The sequence below is a fragment of the Macaca nemestrina genome, chromosome 8, assembly GCF_043159975.1.
Source record: "Macaca nemestrina isolate mMacNem1 chromosome 8, mMacNem.hap1, whole genome shotgun sequence".
Taxonomy (NCBI): domain Eukaryota; kingdom Metazoa; phylum Chordata; class Mammalia; order Primates; family Cercopithecidae; genus Macaca; species Macaca nemestrina.
The window spans coordinates 145198219-145225362 of NC_092132.1; the positions used below are offsets into that span (position 1 = coordinate 145198219).

Here is a 27144-nt window from a genome sequence, read left to right on the forward strand (position 1 = left end):
CTGGGGATAGGTTACTCCATAGAGATGACCACAAATAAGGAAAGAAAAACACCCAGGTCAGGTCCTCCCCCGAGTCCACCAGATTCCCTGCCATGGTCTTGACTCAGGACCATGATGTAAGTACTAATTCAGCTGCAGGTACACATGATCTCCCTCCCCCGGTCCCAGAGGTCGCATGCTCATTTTTCCACTTAAGCCAAATTTTTCTTCTTGCCTTAAGTTAACACATCCCCAAAACATATGTAAAAAGTAGAATCTATAAAGAAAATAAATGTTTTGAACCGAGAAGAGGATGAAAACAAGTTGTAAACATGTAACCGAAACAGAAAATACACATCAGTTCACTTACAGAACCAAACGAGGTTACATTGAACCATTTCCAATTAAAGAAAAGGAAATTATTTTTTCTTTAGCTCTTAAATTTAGGAAAAGAATCACTGTAGCATGCTCACCTTGAACTAGGGATTGGATATTGTGGTTCTTGTAGAAAGGAAAAAAATCTGTGAGGGTTATGGAAAACAGTTTGGAAATCTAAGGTGAAGGGGTCGGGAGAATAACTGGAAGATTGCATAGTTGTGAAACAGTGGCTTCTCATCAAGGTGAACAAGTGCATCATCTGATAAAATAGCATTTGATATATATTTTTTCCTGTTCATTTCTGTTTGCGGTATTTTGTTCTCTGTCCACCAGACATTTCATACACTGAAACATATATACAGTACACACACACACACACACACACACACACACGCGCTAGCACGAAACACCTGAAGTACACACCCATCCTTTGAAAGGACCCCACACCACTAGTTCTGGCAAAGTTTATATTCACCCATCATATACTTTTATCACATCCTAACCCACTTCTGGTCAAAACTCATCTCTTGGATTCTTTCATTAGTAACTAAAGGGGGTGGGGTGTGGTGGAAAAGGATGGGGACATGAAGGAAAGCCTCAGAAATGGCTCTCTTCTCTTGCTGAACTTCTGTGGAAATGCCTCTCCTTTTGGTTAGGGGGACACTATTTTTTAAGAGATGGGAAAAACAACTGCCTCTTTAAAAAAAAAAAAAAAAACTTTCTTGAGGTAAACATTATTGGTTAACGCCCTAGGCAGGGGACAATTTTACAGCACTGTAGAGAAATCTTGGAATAAAGAAGAAACAACACAAAAGCATAACATCAGTGCTCCGAACATTTAAAAAGCACATCTATGTCTTGATTTATTCCCCTTTCCTCTCATTCAGCCTATTCCTTCTACTAGCATGTGGAACAGAACAGAAAGATGAATGATTTCCCATCTCACACTGGGCATCCCTTATCCCATCCCCACCGTAAACCTCTCTTGCACACATACTAAAAGTTGTGAATTAACTGACAAAATAAAGATGACCATACTGTACATTTTTCCATTCTATCTGCCTCAAGCATATATATATGTATATAAATATATATATATATGATAGTTTACATTAATATAAGAAATAGCAAAGGTCTTTTCGTTACACTTTATACAGAACCTCTGCATCTTATCTTTATTTTCTATTCTCTCTGTCTCACTTTTTGGATAAACAATTGGCTATAGCAATCTATAGTAAGGCTTCACAGAAAGAATTCTGCATGTTTTGTTTTTCTCTAAGAACCAAAGTATATAAAATGAGGTTTGATTCTAGCACCTTATACAGTATTAGTGATGTTGTTCCCTTGGGAGAAATTAGCACTACCCAACGCCCTAGGTGAATCTCCACCAGTTACAGAATATTTAAGGTATTGCCAAAGGCAGGACAGAAAACATAGCAGAGATGGAGAAACGAGAGGCGAACAAAACCAAACCCCAAGATTTAAGTCTTAGCAACATATAAACAAAATCTTAAAAACATGTCAAGTTGCTGTCTCCAAATTAATAATGATCTAGTGATTCAGTATCATCAATTAATCCTTTTAAGTTACTCTTCCCCATGAGGTAAGTAAATATTATGATACTCATTGTAGATGGAGAACCCATGTGTGGGCCTTATGCAGGTCACAGGGAAAACTGAGTCAGGACACGAAGTGAGGGATGCCCAACTTCCAGCCTCTTATTCCCAAACTGTCCCCTGCCACCTTTGATTGGTGAGTCGAGATTTTGGGGAAAGCAGCTTATTGGCCACTAATGGGGAAGCAAAACAAACAAAGAATTAAAAGAAATATATATCAGCACCAAAGGAAGTTCAAAAGAAGCTGCACTTTGCTCCCTTATCAAATATTCTGTGCTATGGAGACAGCAACTTTCACAAGAAGGAAGAAGAAAACTTGTCACAGGAGAGTAACCCATCTCATCTGTTGTGCCTTTCCCAAACGTCAACACGCTCAAGAGAGCCATTAGTTCCAGTCGAGTAGTATATATTTTTGCAGAGGAATGATCAACTCCCACCAAAGCTGCATCAGAACCTCAATTATATAGTTATATAACTATAGTGATATATCTATATCTATATCTATGTATATATTTATACATTAAAGTCTTTTACTGCACTGGCACATAATACCATTTGCTGGCATTGCTGTTTGCTGCAAGTGGCCGCCTTGAGTGGAGTTACACAACAGAGAAGCACCACGAGAAAAGGCACCACAAGGTTCGAGAAGTTAAATTGTTTGTTGTCACTGCCCTGACCTCGCCATGGTGGGGGAACAGAAAAGTCTTTTGAGCAACTGATTCAAAAGCTCCCAGCCCATGTGCATCTGTCCCTTCAAACTCAGCAGGGAGAGAGGGAAGAAAGAGCATGACGTTGCTGTTTTTAATGCAATTTTCTTTTTGGCTAATAGAAAAGAAAAACAGTTTCTTTTTTTTCTTTTAAAAATAAGGGGTCTCAGACACTGAAAACCCAGCTCTCCTAAAACAGTAAAAAAAAAAAAAAAAAAAAAAAAAGTCTTGTGCTAAGGAACGCCCTACACGGAAATCTGTCTTTCTAGCATAATTACTCAGTCGCAATGCAATCGAAAAAAAAAAAAGAAAGAAAGAAAATGAAGGAAATTACATCCATAGGCACGATTTGCCACAAATAGCACCAGGTCTAGATTAATGAGGACAGACAGATGTCCACATCTGTCCACATAGCTGAGAGCCATGGGTGTTGACTTTGAGTCAACATTACTCCATCCTCATAGTCTGGCCAAGAAAATGGAAGTCATTGGCCATCTGGAGCACCAAGAGTTAAATGTGCCACTGATGAACCAGAAAAGGAGAGGAGGCAGTGGAGGACTGCAGAGTGGATATTAAACGGCATTTTAATTTTTATTAGCATACTTGCCGGCCTTGAAATATTCCGTCCTAGGTTTCTCCTTCCAGGCAGGGAGCCACGTCCCATGTGGGAATGGGGAACCTGTATCTGTGGCAGGAAGATCTGAACATGGTGTGGGGGATACAGGGGCCCAGCGTTCTCTCCAGTCATTGTCCTTCCTGACTCTAGGTCTGGGCTGGACAAGGGAGGTCAACTGGCCATGCTGGTGTGAACTGCAGGCTCCCACGACTTACTTTCCACGGCCCAAGCTGGTGGTGACAAGATAGGAAGACCCAGGGCCAGGATCAGAATGGCTCCCTGTGCTGGGACCTTTCTTCCCAAATGTGGACCAATGCTTCTCTCAAAGACAAGAGGCTGCTTATCCAATAGCCTCTGTGATATACTTATTTCCTTGAGCTGGAGGTTTTAGCTAAAACTGGTTTTCAAATTCTGATGCTTGTCTATACCAAAAGTGATGCTCCCAAGTGCTGTATAAGGAAAATAAATGATTCCTATCACGTTCCAACAATCTGAATTATTTACCCAAGTCTACTTTTGCTGTGTGGAAAACAGGGCCAAACAAAAGACTTCTGCCAGACCAGTTCTCCATTTGCAAGGAGGCTTCCTTAGCCCCTTCATGGGAACAGAAAAGTCACCTCACCACCACCTCCCTTTCCCTGGGTCTCCTCTTAGGCTATTTTCCATGACACACCTACAATAACAGACTGGAGTGTCTGGGAGCCTTTTCCTGTGGTTCTAGGACAGTGGTCTCTGCCCATTTTGCTGGCTTCCATGCCTCTGCCTTTCCAGTGATCTAAGGTTCTTGGTACTCCAAGAACCAGTCCAGCAACTGTACTACGCGAAGTCTAAATGGCAATGTGCATTCTCAGCTGCTAGGAGTGGGAAGGGAAGATTTTGCTCTTAGCCTTTACACCTTGGGAATTTTCATTCAGTACTTCCCTCCCCTCCGGCTTTATCTATGGGCAAAGACTATGTTTTGCATGTAATAGGTGCTCAGTTAAACTAATTAAGAATAAGGGCTTCTTTCCCCATCCAAAGGGTGCATTAATTACATAGCATGTCATCAATTACATGCATAAGGGCTCTCCCTGACCTGTCACACAGGGTATCAATAAGCAATACCTGTGTAGTTTGAGGGTGATCAAGGGCAAGGTATTTTCTAGCCCTCCCCTAAAATTTTGGCTAAGTCACTTCCACAGAGATCTTCCCCAGAGAGATGGAGGCTAGAAATTGGCTCATTTCTATGCTTTTAGGTCGAGACTTTGGTTAACAGGAGGTGGTCATGAACCTGCATCTAGGAAGGTCCAGCTCACAGGCTTTCTCCTTAGCCTATAGTTTACTATAGACTATTTTTAACACCAGCAAACTCCAGAGTAAAGGAAAACATGGTATGAGCTTTGGAAGCTGTATTCTACTCACTCAGCTCTTCTCAGGATGTAAGAACCAACCATGAGGATTAGATACATGGAGGCAAAGGGAAGAAGGAAAGAATCCCAGCTGGAAAGGGTGAGTTTCATACGGTGACTAAAACTTCACACAGTGAGCAAACTTCCTGTCCTAGAGAAACTGGAAGAGGAACAGGGGCACCCGCCACTAGCTTGGAGTTGACAGGTTCTCAACCTTTCCTCGTACGGATGCGTGCTTGCTCAAGCACAGGTTCCATGGTGGCGGGGGGGAAATATTTGGAATCTCAAAAGTAATGATGTTTATGACTCTGCTTCCTGAAAACCCACAAATACACACACAAACCTGTTTGTCAGACAGCCCATGCTCAGGGTGGACAGGAGCAGTGAGACTATTTTGTTAGCCCTTTAGGGAAAATTACAAATTATATGCACTCAAGGCTTTGAATTACCTGAGAAGTTCAACTGGTTTTGCTTTAGAGAGAGTCAGTTAGCAGCGTCTTCAGCCTTACAGAGTGAACACGGAAAAGTTTCTCGGGAGAAAAGTATCCAAGAAAAGCTAAGCAAATCCAAAAAAGAAGCCCTGAAAATCACCATCGTTATGAGAAGACAGACTGGATTCCAGTCTCCCGGCCTCTGCTGGCTGCCTCCCTGCGGCAGGTGGAGGGGTTGAGAGAGCCCGTGACCAGGCACAGAGAAGCCCAAAATGACCCTGCAGGGTGAAGTCAGTGAGGCCAGAGCCAGGACCTTGTGGCCTGTTTTCAGGCGCACACAGAGCCAGAAAGTGCTGGAAAGCTCAGCCCAGCTGCAGGGAGAAAAACGGATTTCCTTTAAACAACAAACCACCTCCAGACGTCAGGAGAAGACAGTGACACCCAAGGGGCCTCCTTTCTTTCTTCCCCTTCTCTCTCTCTTTCCTCGCTTCCTTCTTGCCTTCTTTCCGTACTCTCCAAACCCCAACTTTTTTTCTGCAACAAATGTGTTATTTTTTTTAAAGTAAAAGAAAACCACCACGTAGAAGGCAGGGTGGCACCATCAACCCTTCCAGCATGACACTGTCATCTTCCCATGTCCTTTTCATATTTCTTTCTTCCTACCCCAAGAAGCCAATTTTCTGTTACACCAGAAAAACCAAACAAAAAGATTTCTTAAAAACATGTCTTGCCACAAAAGAGTCCATGTAAGGAAAAAGATAATGAAAACTGTGTACAACGGGGATCAGGGCTGAAGACAAGAGGTTGTAGAAGCTGGAATGTATTTGGCCATCGTAGGGAAAGCAGAGAGTCAGTTTGCTGTCCTCACTACTGCGGCTACCATGCCTGGTGAAGGGAGAGGAGATGGAGGGGAGGAGACAGGACGGATGGTGCTGGCACGACCGTCTGGAGCCACTGGCTGTATGCCACACCCTGAGTGTCAGGAAACACAGGCTGTGCACATGTGACAGTTTAGAGGAGGGGATCCAAAGCTACCTCTGGGGATCTGGGCTTGAAAGGGTTTCTCCAGGCTTGGACAGACCCTGTGATTGCCTCACACCTGACACCAGGTCTTCCAGGTGGACTCTTATGAAGCCCCTGCCTGGATCGGAAACATCCAGAGACCATGGATCCCAACACTGCAGGTGGCCTCCCTTGCTCCTCCAGCCAGAGGAGGAGGCCCAGAACCAGACCCTGCCCCAGAAAGAAACTTAGGGTTCAGCGTGCCCTGCTGCATCAGCACCTGCTTCCTCCAGCCCACCTGAAATGCTCTTCTCCCACACAACCAAGTATCGTGTCGCTCCAGGTCATGCCAATTCTGTCCGAGGGCAGAAGGGGCTCTAGGTGGCTTTTCATGCTGTGGGCATTTGGGTTTCTGCTGAAGTCTATCTGGAGGACCCCAGACTTGTCAATGCTGTCGCTGCTGTGGGGAGGTACCCAGAGCTGCTGAAAAATGCATTCTGCCTCCCACAAAGCAATTGCCCTGCGGTGTCCCCTGTCTACCAGAGATGCCAGGAGGACTTCATATTTAGGCAGGGAAGACACTTGCCCCGAGTCCTCATGGCTTCAAGGGGCCAGCCTCCACTTCGCCTGCAGAGATTGGTGGTGCAGAGGAGCTGGACAGAGCAGGTTTGGTTGTCACTGGCCAGAGATCTTGGCAGCCAAAGATCATCTACCACTGGCCAGTCTCAGAGCGGTAACGTCCCAGCTTACTTGTCCACAGCACACTCCCCTGTTTTCCCCTACTGTGGCGACCGCTGCGCTAATAGATCGGATGTACTCAGTGTGATTTACATTCCAGAACGTCCAGGAGTTGTTTAGAAAACTGCTTCCTGTGGATCCCAGGTTGTTCTGTGAATCTGCTGAGAATACTGGTAGCAACTAGAGAATCTCTCAAGTCCCAGTAGAACCCTGCTATTGGCTTTCTGTCACTTATGGAGGAAGTGAAGGCATATACCAGCTCAGGGGTTTCTTCATGACCCTGTGCCTGGGAGAAAGGAAAAAGCCATCTAGCCTAGGTCAATTTCAAGCCCGGCAAGAGCCCTAAACATCAGAATACTCTGTTTCATCAAACTGTTTCAGCCCTTTAAGAAAAAGATACATAAGAATATATACAAGTAATATGCCCAAGACAGGCACATTTATGTATCTCGATGGATCAATAAGCTTTGGATGCAGTTATATGCTCATGCTCTCCTCTGTTCTCATAATCTCAGATCATCTCAGAGTTTATGTGGCTTTCAGCTCTCTTTCTCTCTCTCTCTCTGGAGTTTAAAAATCAATGTTAATTTCAAACAAATACAAACGAAGCCATCAATAACGAGCAGGTGCCATGAGGTTAGCGGTCAGCAGGGGGAGATGTGAGCAACCACATCACAGGGATTGTTGTTATTTTGAAGAACGAGTGCCCTAGACAGCCCAGCCGCTGGGAAAACAGCGTTTTCACTTACTGGTCCACATTAGCTTCACAGGTTATCAGTGAGTGTCCCAACTGCCTAAGTAACATCACCTGTTCCTCTCTCCAGCCCTCCACTTCTTTAAAGGCTCCACGAGGACCCAGGGCCACGCCTTTTAAAGGCACATGGATTTAAAAAAAGGAAGAAGCAGAGCCTGTCCTGGGCTTCAGGCAGGCTAGGCCCAGGGCAATGCTGGCGGCCTAGGGCAATGCTGGAGGCCCTCTCAGTGGGGTGAAATGACAGCTCCTGCAGGGGTGGGGGCGTATTTGGTGGAAGCATGCAGCAACAGTGGTGTCAAGGCAAGTGAAAAGGCTGCAGCGGTTGCATTTGGACAGACAGCTTGGACCTGAAGCAATGTGCGTGGAAGCATGGGCCTCGAAGAAGGCAGGCCTTTTGGAGTCAACGCTGGGGCCCACTGGTGAACACAGGCTGGAGAGGGGCAGAGACGTGGCTGAGACGCTCAGGATGATCTGGGCAAGTTGGCAGCACCAAAGCTGAGGCCCCCCTTTCCTTGAGCCTGGGTTTGGTTAAAAGGAAAGGAGCACCTCAGCACTATCTCAGCTGCCTAAGGAAACTCACCACGGGCCTCCGCAGTCCCGTGTCCACAGTACAGGCCACCATGGACCTCTGAGTCTCACGTCTCTTCCAGCAACCAAAGAGCAAGTCAAATCACCTTCCCTTTCTCCCAGTCCTTTCTTCCCTCTGAAAGGAAAAGAAAGTAACTCTCCTCTTTCCTTAAAGGCTGGCATCATATCATGATTTTCAAAATAACAAGTGGCTTCTCTCTGGTTCTAGTACATAGAGGAAGCCCCCACTGGCTTCTGAGGATGTTCTTCTGTGGCAGGAAGATTTCTGAGGATTCAGGGAGACTGCCCTAGCAATACTGAAAGGACATTGCTAAAGCTAAAAGGCTCTGGGAGCATTTCCAGAAAGCTTCGATTTGGGGCTGGAATTCCAACCTGCTTAGCTCAGTAGGTGGTTTGGCTCTTTGTAGAAATTTGTGAACCTCCAGCATGGCACTGTACAAATAATTTGAATCCTTTGACATGTGCTACAGTTTAGAATTCAGACTTGGTTCACTGAGTATGTTTGGGAAGGGAAGAACTTTTTGCACATGGAAAAATGAATGAGAAATTTTAAAAGGCTTTGCTTTATGTGAGGCAGCTAAGAAATTGAAAACTCCTCCCACCAAAAAAAAAAAAAAAATGGCAGTCACATGTTTTGATTTGTTTTCGAGTAAAGACCCTTGTCTTTGGAAGCCAAGACTTTCCAGCAAACAACAGTATACCAGACTCTCCAAGGAAACCAACCAACCCCAAATCCCCAGCTATTCCAGGACAGCATAAGTGAATTGTTCTCTGGGTCTGAAGACAGAAGAAAAAGGCTATGGCAAAACTGAAGCTGAGCCTAGAAGGAATAACTGAAATAAAGAACCTTATGTGCTGGTCACAAGGAATTTTCACTGCTATTTGCCTTCATTTTCCCACAAAGGAAGTAGAACAACCAGTATTTGTTTGCTTCCCACAAGAGCATTTTCTGATGGAAGCCAAAGAATTTAAAGCCCTTCCTTCTTGTCTAAATATCTGAGAAGGAAAGGAGAGTAGCTTTTCTGGGGCAGAAAGAGAACTCCTTTCTTGACCCACATTGAGACAACTCTGTTATTCTGTCCTCTTGGAATCTTTTAAAATATATCCATTAATCGAAAGAGAGTGGAGGAACTGGATTATGTTCCCTTCCTCCACTGCACCTTGCACACAATTGGTGTTTAGATTTTTAAATAGGAAGCAAGCCTGATCATCGTAATACTTTTATCTTCAAAGCACTTTACCAGTCATGATTACTTAATCCTCACAACACCCCTGTGAGGTAGGTAAACGATATTCTTCCCATTTTACAGAAAGAGAAATTGGCCCTAAGAGTGACTTGACTTAGGTCTGTAGAAGGATAAAGTCCTGGATTTTTTACTTCCAATAACATAATCTGTTCTTGAGAATGTGCCTCTCCTTTCTTTAGATGTTTTCTCTGACCCTTTTGTTTAAAAAATAAAATGCTTAAGCACGTCACTCTGTAAAATCAATTTCCTCTGTTTGAAAAGAATACGTTTTTCTAGTTTTGCCCCAGAGAGTATAGGAAGGAATGCCTAGATGGCCACTAATGTTCTCCTCCCGCATACTTCCGGGAGCCTTCCTCTTCGTCACTATTCTTCCTACCCATCTACTGAGTCCTGTTGTTCCCCATGGCTCCATGTGTCCATCTTCAAAGTTCTTGTTCTCAAATTTGGGACAGTTCATTCACCGTCCATCCCAGTCAAAAGCGGGTGCTGATGAGAATGGAGAATCAGGGATGAGGTCTCATGTACTCTCTCCTTTTGTGACTATCAGAAATACCTTGTGGAAATAAACCATCCCAGCAGGACTTGACCTGTCCACAGAACAGTCAGATGCACGGTCAAGCACAAGTCATTCCTGAATTCCAGACTATGATCTCGTCCCTTGTGCTGCCAAAACAATCATATTAACCTCAGAGAGCAGGGTCAGAGCAGGAGGGAAAGGAGTTCTGGTCAGGGCTCCGCTGGGAATGAGCAGGAGGCGTTGGCAGCAGCCACCGAGACCTGCTCGTGCGAGCTCCATCTCGTTTAGGGACAGTTCCAGGAGGGGCCTTGTTTTCTTGGTGAGAATTTCTATATCAAAATACACCTGAACTCCAAGGAAAAGGCCAGAGCCAGGTTGACTGATGCAGAACAGTTGAAGTTTCTGGAATTTTTCTTTCCAAGAAGGTTCTCAGAGCTGATAGAAAATCAGCCTCACGGTTGGCCCTCCTGGAACCCCAGTGCCTCCTGGGCTCCCACCTGCCCTCACTCCAGGTTAGGTCTGAAGAAGAGCAGAGGCTCTCAGGACAGGTCTGTGTTCTTGCTCAGAGTGTATCTTGGTATTTGAATTGATAACAGTCAAACCATAGTCAAAAGAAAAAAAAAAGGAAAGAAAAAGAAATTCAATGTAACACTTCCAATTGAATTGTAAGAAAAAAATACCTTGTTTTAGAAAAAAAAATTAGTGCTATTCTCCAGTCCTGTTTGTCTCTGAATCCTTGCCTGCAGGTTCTGCTCAAAGCACACAAGGGAGGGAAGAAAACCCACCATTGGGACCCACATTTTGGCAGATGGAACAATTGTTTAAAAAGAAAAAGATTCGGTGTTTTTCTTTTTCTGTACTCTGCAGAGAGGGGAAGAGAAGGTGGGTCCATTTGATGAGGTGAGCATCAAGATTGAAAAAGATTGGAAGGAAGAACAAAGGTGAGAGTGATTTCCTGAAGAGCTTGCAACCACCTTAAAAACAGTCTCTAAATACTCTCCATTCACTCCTCTTGTCTGCCCAAAGCTCAATGAATATCAGTGTTCAAATGCATCCTTCCATACATTCTCCGATACTTTAGGAAGAATTAACATCAGGAGATTTGGTGTTAGAATTACAAGTGGCCGGCTCAAGATAGGTGACCAAGGGTCACCTGACCAGGGTACCACTGACCTGGGTTCACAGTGCTATGAAGTCTCTAAGAACTACAGGTATGTGAGACTCCTCCCTGTCCCGCCGCGCTCCCTGTTCATCCTGTGGCTTCCGGGTGCCACCGCACCTGGAAAACACTCTCTCCTCCTGTGGTTCCATTTCCCAAGAAATGAGGTCACCACTTTTTCTCATGTGACGGCTTTGCTACAGGCAACATGACGAATCCTCCAAGCATCCCTGAGCAGGAGAGAAGGAAGAGGTTGGCCTTCTTTCTCTCCACTTTACAGATGGAGAAACCAAGGCACCAAGAGGTGAAGTGAGTTATCCACAATCACAGTGGGGACCCTGAATCAGCCTGTGACATTTCCTGATCTTTCTGGGTCTAAAGGAAAGCCCCTAGGAAGTCTGCAGCTAAAACAAATCTCCCGAGCCCACTCTAGCCCGAGGATCCCAGAGCTATGTCGAAGATGGACAAACAGACCAGGGGAGCTCATCTAACAGATGATGGGTTGTCTGTACCCACCGTGACAGATGGCCAAATGTTGCTTACAGAGGGATGTGCACTGGATTACCAATTGGCACTATACTAAAGGGAAATTATTTCTTTGTCCTCACTGGTTTGAGAATGACTTTTAGGGGTAGTTGGGGTCCTGGGATTTGTGTTAGGGAATGACAAGGGCAGCATCTCCTCCTGGGACCTGCGTACTGTTCTGCATGTGATGGGGCAGCCTGGGGCAGGTGTCCCTAGGTCCTGCCTGCTCATTTCCAATGTGGTCTATTCTTAGCTCTTGACACAAGGTGTTGGCCAAGAGCAGGAGGAACTCCCACAGTGGTCCGTCTGCTGCCCTCGGGAGCTGTCATTAATAGCACTCACGACCTTTGTCTCCAGGATATACCAGCCATGGTCTGCCAGCCAGTGCAAGGAAAGCCACAGGAGTAAGGAGCAGATGGTGCCAGGGAGAGCTGAATAAGGCAGACAGGACCAGGCGAGCCAAGGAAGGAGGCTGCAGCAGGATCAAGGCAGCACCCTTGTCTTTTGATATTTGGCCAACAGCATGAGATGCAGTGTTTAAGCAAGAAGTGAAATGTTTAGAATAGCTAGGGATGGGTGAGAAAGGAGCTTGTGTTGCCACCGCAAGAATTCAGATTAAGCATCATCTTTTTTTTTCCCAGTAAAGGGGGATAGAAAAAAATCTCTGGTAGGGTAGAGTTGCCTTTTTATCTTTTTACATGTTTTGAAATTGGGACAGGCACACATTGATTGAGGATGCTGGGGGAAGTCCTCTTGCAAGCTCATGGGTTTGTAACCCGTGATGGGCTGGCCCCTGCCATTTCCGTGTTCTGGAGGTTGAACCGTGGGTGAGAATGGAATGTTGCTTCTATGACAATGGCCAGTTTGGACTGAGGAGAAAGGGACAGAAGCTTAAAGAGGTTCCCATTGTGCTCATCTGGTTCTCAGCTGGACCTTGATAAGAGGAACCAACACTGATTTACGTTCACTCCCTAAGGGATAACTGTGTTGTGCTTGATGAAGGGGGCTGCCCAACAGGGTCTAGTGACCAATAAATGTTTGAAAGTGAAATGAATAGAACTGCTCCCTGTAAGACTGGTCCAGCCCCTGGGCCCACCCCTCTGGGTCCTTCCATTTCACTCCTGCAGTCTTCCCCAGGTCTCCCTTAAGCTCCTCCAGATTTCCCTGACGGTTTCCTAGTTCACACTGAGAGTATCACATGGATCTTGGTGAAATTAATGGCAATAAGCTCTCTTCCTTTTACATTATCCGAATTTAAATCTCAACCTCCACAACCAAATCTGGTTGTGTTAATATTTTTCAGTTTGGCAAAGAAAAAATAGATTTTAGCTTCTTGGTAAGAAAATCAAATTAAAGGTACACAAGGAGATTCCCCTCCTTCAATCATGAAGCCACCATCCAGAGCAGCTGTCATCACACATACAAGGCCTGGAAGGGCTCATTTTGAGTAAGGAGCCACTTTTCTTGGCAAAGAAAATGCTACCATCTGTGCCAAACGAATGCTGGGTGACAGTCCCCAGCCCAGCTCATCCGAGCGAGCCAGGAGCATGAGAATATGGCCTGCTTCATTCTCTTCTAGGAACTGATATCCTTTGCTCCAAGCCCAAGGCTCTGAGCCTGCACACTGTCATGCTCTTCTTGCTCTGTCCCTGGATCATGGAGAGAGGACCCCCGTGCTAAGGTCTGGGGGCATCAAAGCTTGGGGTTGGTTCTAGCCCTTCCATGAGCAAGCAGCCGACCAGATGGAGAAAAGAAAGGTGGTGTTTCCTCTACCTGGCTTGTGAAGACTGCAAAGGGGTTTAGGTGTACAGCAAGAAGTGAGGCCATGGCCCACCCAGTGCAGCTTCAAACCAGATCCACATCAGGGACCTTCTTTTCTGCCCCCATGACTGTGCAGTGGGAGGGAATAAAACTGGAGGAAGAATGGAGAAAATGATGTAAATTGGCGCTTTTCTAAAACCTGTAAATTCTTTCTGAGAATCAGGCTCATATCCGGGCAGGGTCAGACATCCGTGTCATGAGACGCCCCCCAGCCAGGGGAATCACCTTCATGACCACGGGCCAGACAGGATCATGGGATTCCGAGGGGCCACTGCTGTGGAGGGACTGGGTTAGAGCCATGGGGACCATGGGGTGGTCTTCAATGATTCTGTGCCTGGGAGGTGTGGTGTGGGGGATCCCCAGGCCATGGGGAAATGTCATCTTCCCTGCCCAAGGGTGTGTTGTGATGGCAGCATGTCTGGGCAAGGGAGATGGGGCCTCTTTCATTCTGGCCCCAGATCTGCTTGGGTGAGTGTCCTACCAGTGTCCTGGTACCCATGTTGCTGGGACAAGTCTGACCCTGCAGAACCAGGTGACACCTTCCAGAGGCAGAGTGCAGGAGAGTGTTAGAGACATGGGAAGCTTTGGGGTGAGTGAGGCCAGAGGGGGTTGATCTGATGGTCTGAAGCCTCCCTAGCACCCCACATCATGGCCTGAAGAGACAGGGACCCCCCATTCTGGATGTCACAGGCTTCAGGCAGTGAACTCAGGGGACATCATCCCAATGTCATCTGATGGGACTGAAGTTTCCTTTTACTCAGAGGCTGGGAGAAGAGGCAGACCTGCTGAGCAAGGGAGAAGCAGAGTTTGCAGAAAGGACTCTAACACCATTATAGCTTGGCGATACTACCACATTTCTGAGAAGAAAAAGTAGAGCCAAATATTCTATGTGGTTAGAGGAATAAAATATGGGGCTTAGTGGGCATACTTGATGGGGGAGTCATCAGGGAATGAAAAGGAGATAGTTTTTATATTCTCTATCTCTGGGCACCAATGTGCTTACCAGGCCTTAATACTGGAAATGGATTGATTTTCTTCAGGAGGTCCTGGGAAAGAAATGGGCCCAGAGACTTAAAATTTTAAAAAAACCTAAAAACATCATGGGCATTCCTCTGGGAAGCAGCTGAAGCAGCAGCCCTGGAGGGTTGTCAGGGACTCAGGCAAATGAAAGATTAAATGCTGATGCCCAGTGTGGGACAAAGAGCGACCCTGTCACGGGGCGGCCTTAAGGATCTGGGCTTTCAGGACCAAAGTCATCTGGGTCCAGAGACACGGTCCCCAGGTGGTCTCAGCACTGAGTGTGTATGGAATCCTGCCTTGACGCCCAGGACCATTCACTGGAAGGGGAAGGGCCTCGGGGGAAGGACCCCAGGGGAGATGATGCCAGAAAGTTTCAGGGTAACTGGGAGTGTGGGGAGCTGCTAGAGGCTGATGACAAGAGGACACTGAGGACAGCGCTGGCCTGGTCCTTGCCATCAGGTCTCCCCTGCCTCTTCCATGCCTTGCTCTCTACTTCTTTCCTTGCTTTTCTTCCTTTTCCTGCATCTCTACAAAACCAGCTTTCCCTGCTGCTGCTCACAGATGCATATTTTCATTTTCTTTGTGAAGAAAGTACTGGCATGATGGAGGAGTTCCAGGGAGGGGCGAGGATGCCTTTTCAAGTGAGAAGTGTGAAATTAAAAGATTGCTGAAATGTCCCGTGATCTCCTCATTTGTTCCTAGTGGCTAAGACCCTGGAGGCCCTCCCTGAGTTGGAAGTTGCCATCCCAACTCCTGGTGCTCCCGGTCAGCTCAGCATCTACCATTCTCTTTGTAAGTTTCATGTAAACATGGCAGGATGCACACACAGGGACACACACGCGCTAATTGTACAAGAGTGAAATAGAGGTGGCGAATTAAAACCTGTGACTGCGCTGAAACAAAAAGAAGGAAGAAAGAAAGAAATCCAAGAACAGACACACAAGCAGAAGTGGCAGAAGTCCCGAGGGGATGCATGAGGGCGTTTCAAGGAAGATGCGCTAAGGACAGACGTGGGCCAGCTCCAGGTGCACAGAGCCCTAGACCCAAGGCAGACAACAGGTGGGACCCCACCAGCTAAAGCGGATGCCCAACCCTCCAATGGCCTCACCTTCCCCAGCCTAGCAGAGTACATCGCAGAGCTCAGGCACGAAGCCCTTGAAAGGCAGCAGGCTGGTGCGATTCAGAAAAGTGCCTCCGACTAGATTCCAACTCCCAAGTGACTCTCCAGGGGCCCACAGGTGGGTCCTTTGATGGGCGTACAGAGCCCTCCTGGCTGGTTTTCAGTGCTGCCTGTGTGTGCTCTGTTCGTCCTGCTTCCTAGAGTTGGGGGCTCCTCCTCCTCCTGCCCACCAGGGAGGCCCGAGGGGACCCCCAGGTCAGGGACGGGGAGAGGACAGCACCACGATGCTTAGTAAGGACGCATGAAGTCCAGGAAGTCCAGACAAAGAAGAGAGCATTCAGTTTCACAACTGATGTTTGAAACTTGTTCTTTAAAAAAAAAAGGTTTTAGATAAACAATGAAGGGGGTGGGAAGGAGAAGCCTCACTGAATAATAATTGTTTTAAAAAAAAAAAAAAAACTCCACAAACATTAAAAAAATCCCTCAGTTATTGAACTTGTGTTAAGAATAGTTCAATGTGAGGTCTTGCACCCTAAACAGGTATATATTTGGAAAAAAAATCGCAGCTACACACAGCAAAGACTAACAGTATTTACTTAAAAATATTGTGTGTGTCTATATATATATATATACTTATATATATATCTTTTTTGTGATTTTTTCTTTTCCTTTTTTTTTTTTTTTTTGTTTTGTGCCCAAGTAGAGATACGATGGGATTGAAACGATGCCCTAGAACAGAAATATTCTTTAAAGGAACAATACTTTGAAAAATAAAAAGTTTTTAAATGGTTGAACATACTTGCAACACCTGCAGAAATTCAACTTGATACAATGAGAAAATAAACAATGGAATCAAATCCTCACCCAAATGGCACGGCCTCTAAGGCCTGGAGTCCGCTGCTGCTGTGAGTCTCGCCACCCAAACCAGGGCTCGTGGGCAGGCGGCATCCCTTCCCTGCCACTCCAGAGCCCCTGCCCCCATGCTCTGCTGAACCAATCCGTAATCCAAGTCCATCTTACATCAGTTTTGTATATCTCTGGCAAGACTTTGCAGCAGGGACACACACATATATACGTGTGCTATGGGCACACACACACATACACACACAAACACACACATACTACACACACAAAATTTCCCACTCAACCCAGATGCACCAGGTGAGCTGAATGATTTTCAGCCAACCACAACGGTGAAAGACAGAAGCACCAAACAGTCTTTGAAATGGGTCAGTTATTACAATTTTGACTTTTTATATATATGTATATATATATATTCTAGTTTTCCTCTTTGTGTTATTTTTTTTTAAAAAAAAGCACAAATGAAAAATGAAGAATTCTTTCCAGATCAATTTAAGGCTTCCCACCAAATGGAAACAGAAGAGGCTTTACACAATATCACATGTGATAAATGTCTACCGTTCACAGCCTTAAAATGATGGAACTAATCATTGTTGCCAGTCACTGATTAAGTATTGTGCCTTTAAATTGATGTCGTTCTTTTTGCTACTATGCTGAGTTTTATTATTACTGATTATGTATATAGAAATCTCCTTTAATTTGCTTTGGAATGTCCTGTCCTTACCGAATTATTGGGGTGGCTTTTTGTTTTGTTCTGGTTTGCTTTTCACTGGGAAACAAATGTGATTCTTGCTAGGCAAATGCTGAAATGGCACATAGTCAGCCTTCAAGTAGCTGCTCCAGCCATTTGAGTTTCAAACAGCCCTCGAGCTCCTAGAAGGCTCTGCAAAGTGGGGAGAAGGTCCGGAGAGGAGGAGGAGAAACTGAAAAGAAGGACGGGTTTTATGCTTTCGCTTTTGGTAAATTTGTTTTCTTCAATACAAATAATCAGATAGGAAGAATAATTGCTTTATGTTGTCTTTGTTGGTTGGTTTTGTTTCACTTTTAGATTGTTTCATTTGATTGTTTAATTTCCCCTCTCCTGGTGCAAAAATCACCAGAGAGTTTTGCATGAGAAAACGTGACAGTACTTAATGAAACTCAGCACCTAAGGGCATAAGGCAGTTGAAGGTTTTTTGTTTGTTTGTGTTTGTTTTGTTTTGTTTTGTTCTTTCAATCAGCACCAATCCCATAAATGATCTACACTTGGTGTAAGGTAAAAAACATTTTTTTTTTCTTTTGGAGTGGAGACAACTCCTCCTTCTCCACTCTATGAACCATAGCGTGGGATTTTTCAATACTGTTTCTTATGTGTAAAAAACAAAAGAAAGGTTTTCTTTTTGTTTTTACTTACAAAACATAGAGAATATCTTTGTATACATACAGCGACTGGAAAGAAAGCTTATTTGAAGGGGTTGTGACTTATTAATTTTTTTTTTCTTTTGTAGTGGTGGTGTTGGTGTGGCGGTGTTGGTGGTGGTGGCGGTGGTTCTGTGTATTGGGGGAAGGGAGGGTTATATTTCTTGCAAGCGGTGTTTGCCGCAAACCAAACTTAAAGTCCCCTTCTCAATTTGGGTCAAGATGCTCTTAGAGTGAAGACTCATACTGTAGCAACTCATAGAGGAGTGGTCCGTCTCGATATCGAATGCCTACTGCGGTGGGGGTGATGTACTGCAGAATGTTAATAGTCCTTCTCAGCCTCCTGTCTACAAAATGAGCATCCCAAGCTGGGTATCGCTTTCTTGGCATGTCAATCTTAATGAGGGGCCCTTCTGGGAGGTAAGGACGCCCCAACGGGGTAGGGGGCCCCATGGGTCTCACTTGGAAAACGGGCAAGCAAGTGTCAGCCGTGAGATCCTCCTGTTGTTCCGTTACGGCTCTGGTGGGCGTAACCTGGGTCCCCCGGTACCCAGGGATCTGAGGCGCCATGGGCTCAACATCGGGGGGCAAAGGGATGCCCCAGAGCAGCTCGGCACAACAGGAGCTGGCAAGGATCTTAGCTCGTGGCCCCATGGGATGCAGCACACCATAGTATAAGAGCATCAGTGCGATCCCAGCCACAAAGCTAATAAAGACACAACACAGTGCTGGCACCGCATAGGAGTCAGTGGTCTCCGGGTCTCTGTAAAAATACCAAAGGAACGTCAAGGCAGCATTCTCGGTCAAGACTATCGTATAATATGCAAACATTCGATATCGAGTCCGCCCTTCCTTGACGTTAAACCAGCAGAAAATGTACACAATCCCTACCACCATGTTGAAGAGGATCTCCTCCCACTTGGACATGCAGAAGTCTGTTCCGCCATGGATGATCCAGAAGGCCATGGCGCACCAGTGAACCACCACGAAGATCCCAAAATAGAGCTGGAAGATGGAAGCAAAGAGGGCAAAAGAGATCACTCGGGATGAGATGGTGAAGAGGCGCCAGAAGAGCTGGATGACGGCCCCTCTGTAGCTCATGCTCTTCTTGTCGTCCCTGGAGTCCCGCAGCAGCTTGTGATAGGAGGCTAGCACCCAAGCCAGGGACATCAGGGAAGTCACAGAGGAGACACCTGCCGGAAAGACACAAACCCACACAGTCAAAACCTTGGACATCAACTGCAGGGTACAGCGAAGCTGCCGGCTGAGGAGACGCCCACATACACCACGATCTAAAGGAGGAGGGAGAAAGAAACACAGAATCAGGAACCGAACTTGGAGGTCACAGCTGCTCCCTACGCTGACAACTCGGGAGATGGAGCTTTTGTTTCAACAACCCCATTTGCCATTTTGGGAGCTCATTGGCTCAAGGGTGATACTGAGTCAGTGTATTTTGCTAGGGGGCTGAGAGGTGGGGCCACATCTGCCATGGGCAGGCCTTTATGGGTTCAGTCTTAAGGAATCATGCGATTCTTGTGGCACACAGATGTGCGGCTGGCATTGGTGTCCCTGTCACCAGTAGCCTGTTCTCTTAGAGGAGCCCACAGGAGGAATCGCCAATTGTGAAGACCAAGGGTTTACCCACTGCCCTGAGTTCCGCACTGTTCTCCTCTGAGAAGGTGCTGGAATCATGCTTCTGCCTTTTTCTCACCCCACTCAAATTCCCAAAAGTCCCTTTCCTGAACCTTCTTCCAGTTAGCTTCTCCCCCACCTGCCACTCAAGGCCACCAAGATCCAGGACACTGGGATATCTCGCCCGTTTCACAGACTTCCTCTCACACCCACTCTGGTCTTTTCGGTCTCTCCACAATCCCTGTTGCTTTCTCCAACCGACTGCTGCTCAGAGTACTCTTAAGCCTTGACTTATGAAGCTCTGTCCTTCTCTGGTTGCCCTCTGGGTTCAGCAGTGGTGTCACTCGGGCTTTGGGGGTGCCTCTTCCCCTTACTCATTTTCCAAGGCTTCTGAGGTCTCTGCACTTTACTCCCTGCATTTCCTCCCAAAATGGGCAAATATTCAGAGAGTTTGAGTGTGCCTAATCCCAAGTCATACCCATATTGCCATAGAGCAATTTTATATACAACTCTGACTACTTGATATTTGCAACTAAACCAAATGAAACATAATCCATTGTTATTGAAGTCTCCCCAAATCCACCCGTGAACAACCAGTCATTATTCGAGTTTTGTCATACAATCTCCATTTAAGCAAGATTCCCCCATTACCAACCCCCAGCTCCCCGTGCATCAGTTGCACAGTCCATCTGGGGTCTCTTTTGTTGGTCTTTTCTCCCAAAATTTCACAACTAAATGTAAGTAAATGCAACAGGAGGCCGAATACTGTCCCACTGGCAATGACCCCCTTAGGAAAGCCTTACCCTCCCACAGAGCACAGTTTCCCCACGACATTCTTCCAGGTTGAAATCAAAGTTACCCAGTCATTTTCTCCCTTAAGCTCAAAGATCAGATCCAGAAGCCCCATTCATCAAGACACCAGTTAAACTTCCCCAGAACGCCAGGCTTCTGCTTGTCTCTCCCTGGGACCTGCCCAACTCCCCACAACTCTCCAAAGCCCGATGAAGAATACAAGTCCTCTGCCACGTGACACTCTCCCAGCACTGGCTCTGCCTCGCGCGTCTCACAAAGGCCCCCTCCTTCCATCATCTCAAATGATGCTCAGAGTCCTAGCTTGAAGAACAGGCAGTAAAAAAGCCTGTTAACTGTTACAATGGGCATGTGTCACTTTGATAGTAATAACAACCATGGAGATTTGAAACAAACAGGGGCAACACAATCCCAAGTTCTCCGTGGAAATCTATCTGGAAAACATCTAAAGAGCATTCATGGCAATTTTCCTTTCACTTCTCTAGAAAGTTCTGAACATGACACATGTCCTGCTTCCCTTGTGGTACACACAGGGCATCTCATGTGTGTCTGCAGAGGCTGCACATGGTTGGTCAGGGAAACTTTTAGTGCTCACATTGTCTGTTAGGCTGCAGCAGGGAGGAGAACTTCCCTTAGGAGTAACGTGACGTAGGTTGTAGATTTCTGGAGGGCAGACGATGTACAATTACATTTTTTTTTTTTTTTTGAGACAGGGTTTTATTACCCTGTCACCCAGGCTGGAGTGTAGAGGCGTAATCAGTGCTCACTGAAGCCTCAACCTCCTGTGCTCAAGTGATCCTTCCGTCTCCCATACCTGGGACCACAGGCATGTGCCAGTGAGCCCAGCTAACTTTTTTATTTTTAATTTTTGTACAGACAGAGTTTCTTCTGCTGCTTCTTCTCTTTTTTTTTTTTTTTTTTTTTTTTTTTTGAGATGGGAGTCTCACTTTGTCACCCAGGCTGGAGTGAAGTGGCATGATCTCCACTCACTGCAACCTCCACTTGCCAGGTTCAAGCAATTCTCCTGCCTCAGCCTCCCGAGTAGCTGGGACTACAGGCACACACCACCATACCTGGCTAATTTTTGTATTTTTAGCAGAGACAAGGTTTCACCATGTTGGCCAGGCTGGTCTTGAACTCCTGACCTCAAGGGATCTGCCCACCTTGGCCTCCCATTGTGCTGGGATTACAGGCGTAAGCCACTGTGGCCAGCCTAGAGACAGAGTTTTAACATGTTGCCCAGGCTGATCTCGAACTCTTGGCTCAAAAAATCCTCCCACTTTGACCTCCCAGAGCGCTGGGATTACAGGCATGAGTCACCGCGCCTGGCTGAAATCACACCTTCATAGTCTGGACCCAGCACTGAAGCACCCTCAAAAACTTCCATTAAACATCCTCCTGACATCCTTGCTCTCCAGCCGAATTCATTGCTTGATGTTCATCATGAACATCTCGTAGGTCCTGCCAACCCATAGTAATCAGATGGGAGTTCTACGGGAGCTGAGTGGGAAGAAGGCTTGATTGTTGTGTTCTTTCTGATAAACAAACTCTATTACCTTCTACTCAGAAAAGCATAAGTGCTGAGCTCATAAAGCAAGAAGGTGCAGCTCAGCTTCTGCTGGGGCCTGGTCAGATCCAGTCGAGTTCTGAGCATGCTTCGAACAGACTTGGGGTGCAGAGTTAGGATCAACCTCAGCCTTCGTTGTTCTGACTTTGCTGTTCTCTGTGCTGTGACATTGGCCCTGTTCACACCAATTATGAATAAATGGGAATTCAAATGCCCATCAGCCACAAATTGCAAAGCCAAATAGAATTCTTCTCCATTATTCCGCCTTCAAAGTTACCTACCCCATTTCCAGGTGTGTGGCTATGGTTTTGAAGACTGGTGTTCTCTTCCTGCCACTCCCTTCATGGCGGTGGTGCTGAAACTACTCTTGTTTTAGCTGACCAGGCACTGCAGTTGAGGCTTCTAGAATTTCTCCCAAGGGTACTGCGCAAACATTCCTCAGTGTTGCAAGACATCACTGCTAACTTACAAGGAGGGCTTGGGAAATGGTCCCATGGAAGACTGTGATTCCAGGCATCTGACTGGGGAGTCTGCTAGAGAGCTAATGGCCAGCCCAGTTTTAAGTCTCTGCTTCATCTGTTCCTGACTTGGTCAAGTTATGAATGGCCAAACCTTCTATCCAGGGGAGCTTCTCAGACCATCCACTTTAACCCACCTATTCCACAGGAAGCAGAGGTGCAGGGGCTTGGGTGGCTTCCTCAAGACTGTCCTGAGAACCACTGGCCATCTCTGTGAGGACAGAATGCTTCCTGCCATGCCACTCTCCATCCTTTCTCCATTTGGTCCCTCTGTCAGTTCAGTTTTCCAGATATCCAGCAGGCAATACCTTTCTCAAGGTCCTTTGTACTGAAGGTCATCAGCCTTCTCCAATGGTGGGAGCCTGTTCTGGTGTCCAGCCATTAGCTCTTCAGAGTTGGAACGCCAGGCCACATCCTTGACACTGTGAAATGCTCCAAACAGTGAAAGGAGAAGGTGAACTTCCACCACCTGCCCAAGATCAAAAAGAACACCTTTGGCCACACAGAGCAATGGGGAGTCGGTGTACAGGCCTCGTGCCCCTGAAGTGCCTGCCCCTCTCTCTCTCTGCCAGCAACAGAGGCAGGGATGATCCTGTAAGGAGGGGAATTGCCTGGGGGATGTCAAAACTCTTACCCCCATCACTTTCTAATCCACCTCATCACCAAAGCATTCCCCATTCTATCCAAGGCTCTGGGCACATTTTCTGGGACCAGAGCTGGTGCAGTTGGTAGGCTGAGTTCATCCCTGAGAAGAGACCAGGAAAGCCAGGCCCACTTCAGGACCCCATTTGGGAACAGGTTTCTACTGGATGCTTAACAGAGGGTAGTCCTTGCCCTGGTGGGACTCAAAAACCTGTGATGGAGGGCATCAATGAACGTGTCTTCAGCCTGCCCCCCAGGAACTCATCTGGACGTGTCTGTGACATTGTCTATATCGTTACGTTTGGTCAAGGGACCAAATGTTCATGGCTCAGCCACTTCTGCATCTTTTCCCTGAACAAGTCCTGCAGCCCCTACAGGATCGTCACTGCAATTCTTCCTCAGAGGGCCATGAGCAAAGGGTGCCTTGAGGACAGCCTGTGAATTCTGGGGACTCAATTGGGGCAGGAGATGGGAAGTTAGGACAGAAGATGCACTTCTTGCTCTGAACCCTCCCCATCCGTGCACCTGATTATCCCAGAGAACCTGGCAGGATTCACTGAGCATCTACATGCATTTTCTTATTGAGAAGGGCCTGGGGAGGTAGGTGCTAAGTTGTGTCTCCCCCACAAAATCCATATACTGAAGCTCTAACCCCTAGGACCGCAGAATGTAGCTGTGTTTAGAGATAGGGCCTTTAAAGAGCCGATTAAGGTACAACGAGGCCATTAGGGTGGACCCTAACCCTATGTGACCGGGTCCTTCTAAGCAGTGGAGATTAGGACACAGGTACACATACAGGGGGATGACCATGTGAGGACACAGCCAGAAGACAGGTGTCTACAAGCCAAGGAGGTCGGTCTCAAGAGAGACTTCTCAGACCAGTAGCACCTTGATCTGCAGTGCTCTGTGACCGCAGCCTGAGCAGATGCATACTGTGCGGACAGAACCATGCACAACCACCGCCAAGTGATTCATCTTCAAAGCTTGCTGTGTGTTCTGTTACAGAGAGAGGGAGTGCAGGTTCTTCCTTCTCTGCAGTGGCTTACTTGGAAAATTTCCTTCTTGTCTGAAGTCAACTCAAAAGTCAATGCATTCTCCTAGGTAAGACCCAAGCACACAGGAACCGGCTGTGGAGGCCCCCAGTGAAATTCCTGGACAGGCCTGGGAGCATCTACGGTTCCCTTCCACTTCCAGCTCCATCGCTTTCTGCATTCCGAAGATCAGACTAGAAATTGTTACACACTTCACGTTCGGCTGTGACAAGCTCTGAGCAGTGACCTTCACAGCTCCCTTTCCCTGGTGCAGACCAGGAGGCAGGGCTGGCAGCATGCCCACTGAGCTGACCTTAGTGCAGTGCAGCTGGCTGGGAGGTCACTGGACCAGAGACCCCTGGGGCTGGGGGGCTGGGGAAGGGCAACTCCCCAGAGAAAGGCTTGGAGAGAGGGCCTTTGGGCTCTGATCACCAGCCCTGGGGTCTCAGGTTCCAGAAATGGAATGGCCACACCTTATGACCGATGGCACAAAGCCGGAGGGGCAGTCATCAGGGAATGGCCTATTTGGTGGTTTCAATGCCCAGGGGTCATGGCCAGTTGGGGAACAAAGCAAAACGTGTGACTATGGGTGCCCTACCGAATGAGAAGCACAGTGACAGGGCGTCTTGCAAAGGATGAGATCCTAGAACCTGGAGGGAGTAGGTGAGGCGGGAGAGCAAGGAGGTGCCACGGAAGGGGTCAGGCCAGGCAGGGAGGCTGTGACCGGGATGGGTCAGGGTGGAGCTGCATCAGGGGACCAGTCACATCTCCAATAAGGGTACCTGAAGGAGGAAACAATGTCCAGAGCTCCCTACAGGCTGAACGCAGCACCTGGAGGAAGACATGCTCCAGAAAGCCGCAGGAGTGCCTAGAGATGGTCACCAACTGCCCCTGAGCCAGAGCTGGGCTCAACTGCAGGAATGGGTTTTGCAGAATGGGAGGTGAAGGCCCAGCCCTGCCTCACCTACTCTCTGCCCGAGAGTGTCAGCTCATACCCACCACTAAGTTATGTGTCAGAAACACACTTGATGAAGAGGGACCTAAGCATGGGGCAGGACAGGAGTGGGAAGAGTCAGCTACGTGCAGTTCCCCAGATCCCAGCTTCCTGCCTCTTTCCTCCCCAGCTCCTTCTCCCTGGCTTATTCCCATCAGTGGGTAGCCAGGGTCAAGGTTCTCCCATTTACACAGCATAGGCCCTGGACCCTGTATCCTTTCCTGAAACTGTCCCTTCTCTCCTTGTCTCATCTTCTCCAAGCTTCCCGAAGGCAGGCCACTTGCCCTCCTCACTCTCCCACCACCTGCTTTCCTCCCAAATCAGCCCCGGTGGAGACCTGTCGCTCAGGTCGTGCAGCATTCGGAGGACTGCCTCGGTGCTTCTCCTCCTGGCTCTGTGTGACAGCTGGGATTGGGATCTGTTCTGTCCTTCTTCACACCCCACCCTTAGCTGTTCCCCAGTTCTCTTCCTGCCATCTCTTGAGCTCTTTATGGCAGCCTTTTCCTGCCAGGTTTCTTATCCCCATATTACAGATGAGGAAACCGAACCAGCAGTGAAGAGACATGGATGTGGCCACAGCCATATCCTGATACTTGCATTCTATGTAATTCTGTGGCATTGTACCCCAGTGGGCTGGTTCTCTAGAGACGCTCCAAACAAGACACAGGTTTAGCTGGTTATCTGTCGGTCTACACATCAAGGACAACATCTCCCTCTTTCAACCTGGGCCCCCTCCCTCCCTCCCTCCCTCCCTCCTGGGGAAGCTAACATTTGGGGGATCTCCACCATCTGCTTTTCAAATTCCTATTTTGTATTTTTCCCACAATGAGTTCCTTTTAGACAGCAATTCTTCCCCTTCCATCTGTCAAACTTCCCTCTGTCTTCCCACATTTTAAAAAAGTCCAGTTTCTTCTTGGAAATGTTCCCAGAAAACGATAAGGCAACTGCGTCCACTGCTTCTCTAAGCATAGCCCACTGTCTCCCGTCCTCGCCTCCCCCCAGGAGTCATGGCAAGGGAGTGATGTGACAAACGTACTTTTCTATTTGGGCCACCAAGAGGGAAGAAAACAAGCATCCTGATGCCTTCTATGAGCTAGGCTCAAAGCCGTTAAATAATCTGCCCAAGGCCACACAGCTAGTAAGCAAGAGAGCTCATACTGAAACCCGAGACTATTTCACTCCCCAGAATCTGGATCTGTGCATGCTGGAGTTGGCCAATTGTTAAACTGTGGGCTGGCTGATGTCATGTTGCAGGCTTGAAATTGGCATGGTGGGAGTATTTACACCACAGCAATTGGCAAATGGTACAAACCAGAGCTCCACCAAATCCTGCTAAATGTTGGTTGTTAAACATTTACCAGCACACCACTGGTCAGGATCAGCCATCCTTCTTGAAAAGCTTGGTGAGTGTCTATGCAAATTAGAAGGGCCTGTCTCCAAATTCAATGCCTATTCTACATTCAATGCTGTACTTCTAGATGTGGTCTTCACATACAGGGCACTACCTGGTTATCAGTCAGAATTAAATTCCTTAGTGCTAATGAGAAGACAACAACAAAAAAGCAATCTTCTTTTAAAACTTTTGTTGAAAATATGTACACAGGAAATATTAGGCTGGTGAAAAGTAATTGTGGTTTTGCCATTTTAATGGCAAATAACTTCAGGTCTAATGGGTTGCTTTGAGCACAGTCTTTCATAAGCACTGACATACTCGTTTTCATTACATTTCTGTACTTGAAGAGGGTGTGATTCAGATGTGAGGTTTCCACATGGGGTCACTTTAATGCACCTCTGACATCTCCAGATGAACCCTTAAGAAGGGTCAAAGAGTCCAGGCGCAGCGGCTCATGCCTGTAATCCCAGCACTTTGGGAGGCCAAGGCAGGTGGATCACGAGGTCAGGAGATCAAGACCATCCTATCCTGGCCAACATGGTGAAACCCTGTCTCTACTAAAATACAAAAAAAAATTAGCTGGGTGTGGTGGTACGCACCTGTAGTCCCAGCTACTCTGGAGGCTGAGACAGGGGAATCACTTGAACCCAGGAGGTGGAGGTTGCCGTGAGCCGAGATCACGCCACTGCACT

General features: G+C 47.0%; 1 protein-coding gene across 1 annotated transcript in view; it reads right to left on the reverse strand.

Annotated features, from left to right (window-relative positions):
- Positions 1 to 1060: 1060 nt before the first annotated feature.
- The window catches only part of LOC105491173 (XK related 6), a 315309-nt gene continuing 289225 nt past the window's right edge, over positions 1061 to 27144 (reverse strand). Inside the window, exon 3 of the mRNA XM_011757335.3 lies at positions 1061 to 19058. Coding sequence (XP_011755637.1) covers positions 18094 to 19058 — 965 coding nt within the window. The 3' untranslated portion in view covers positions 1061 to 18093. The remainder of the gene's footprint in view (positions 19059 to 27144) is intronic.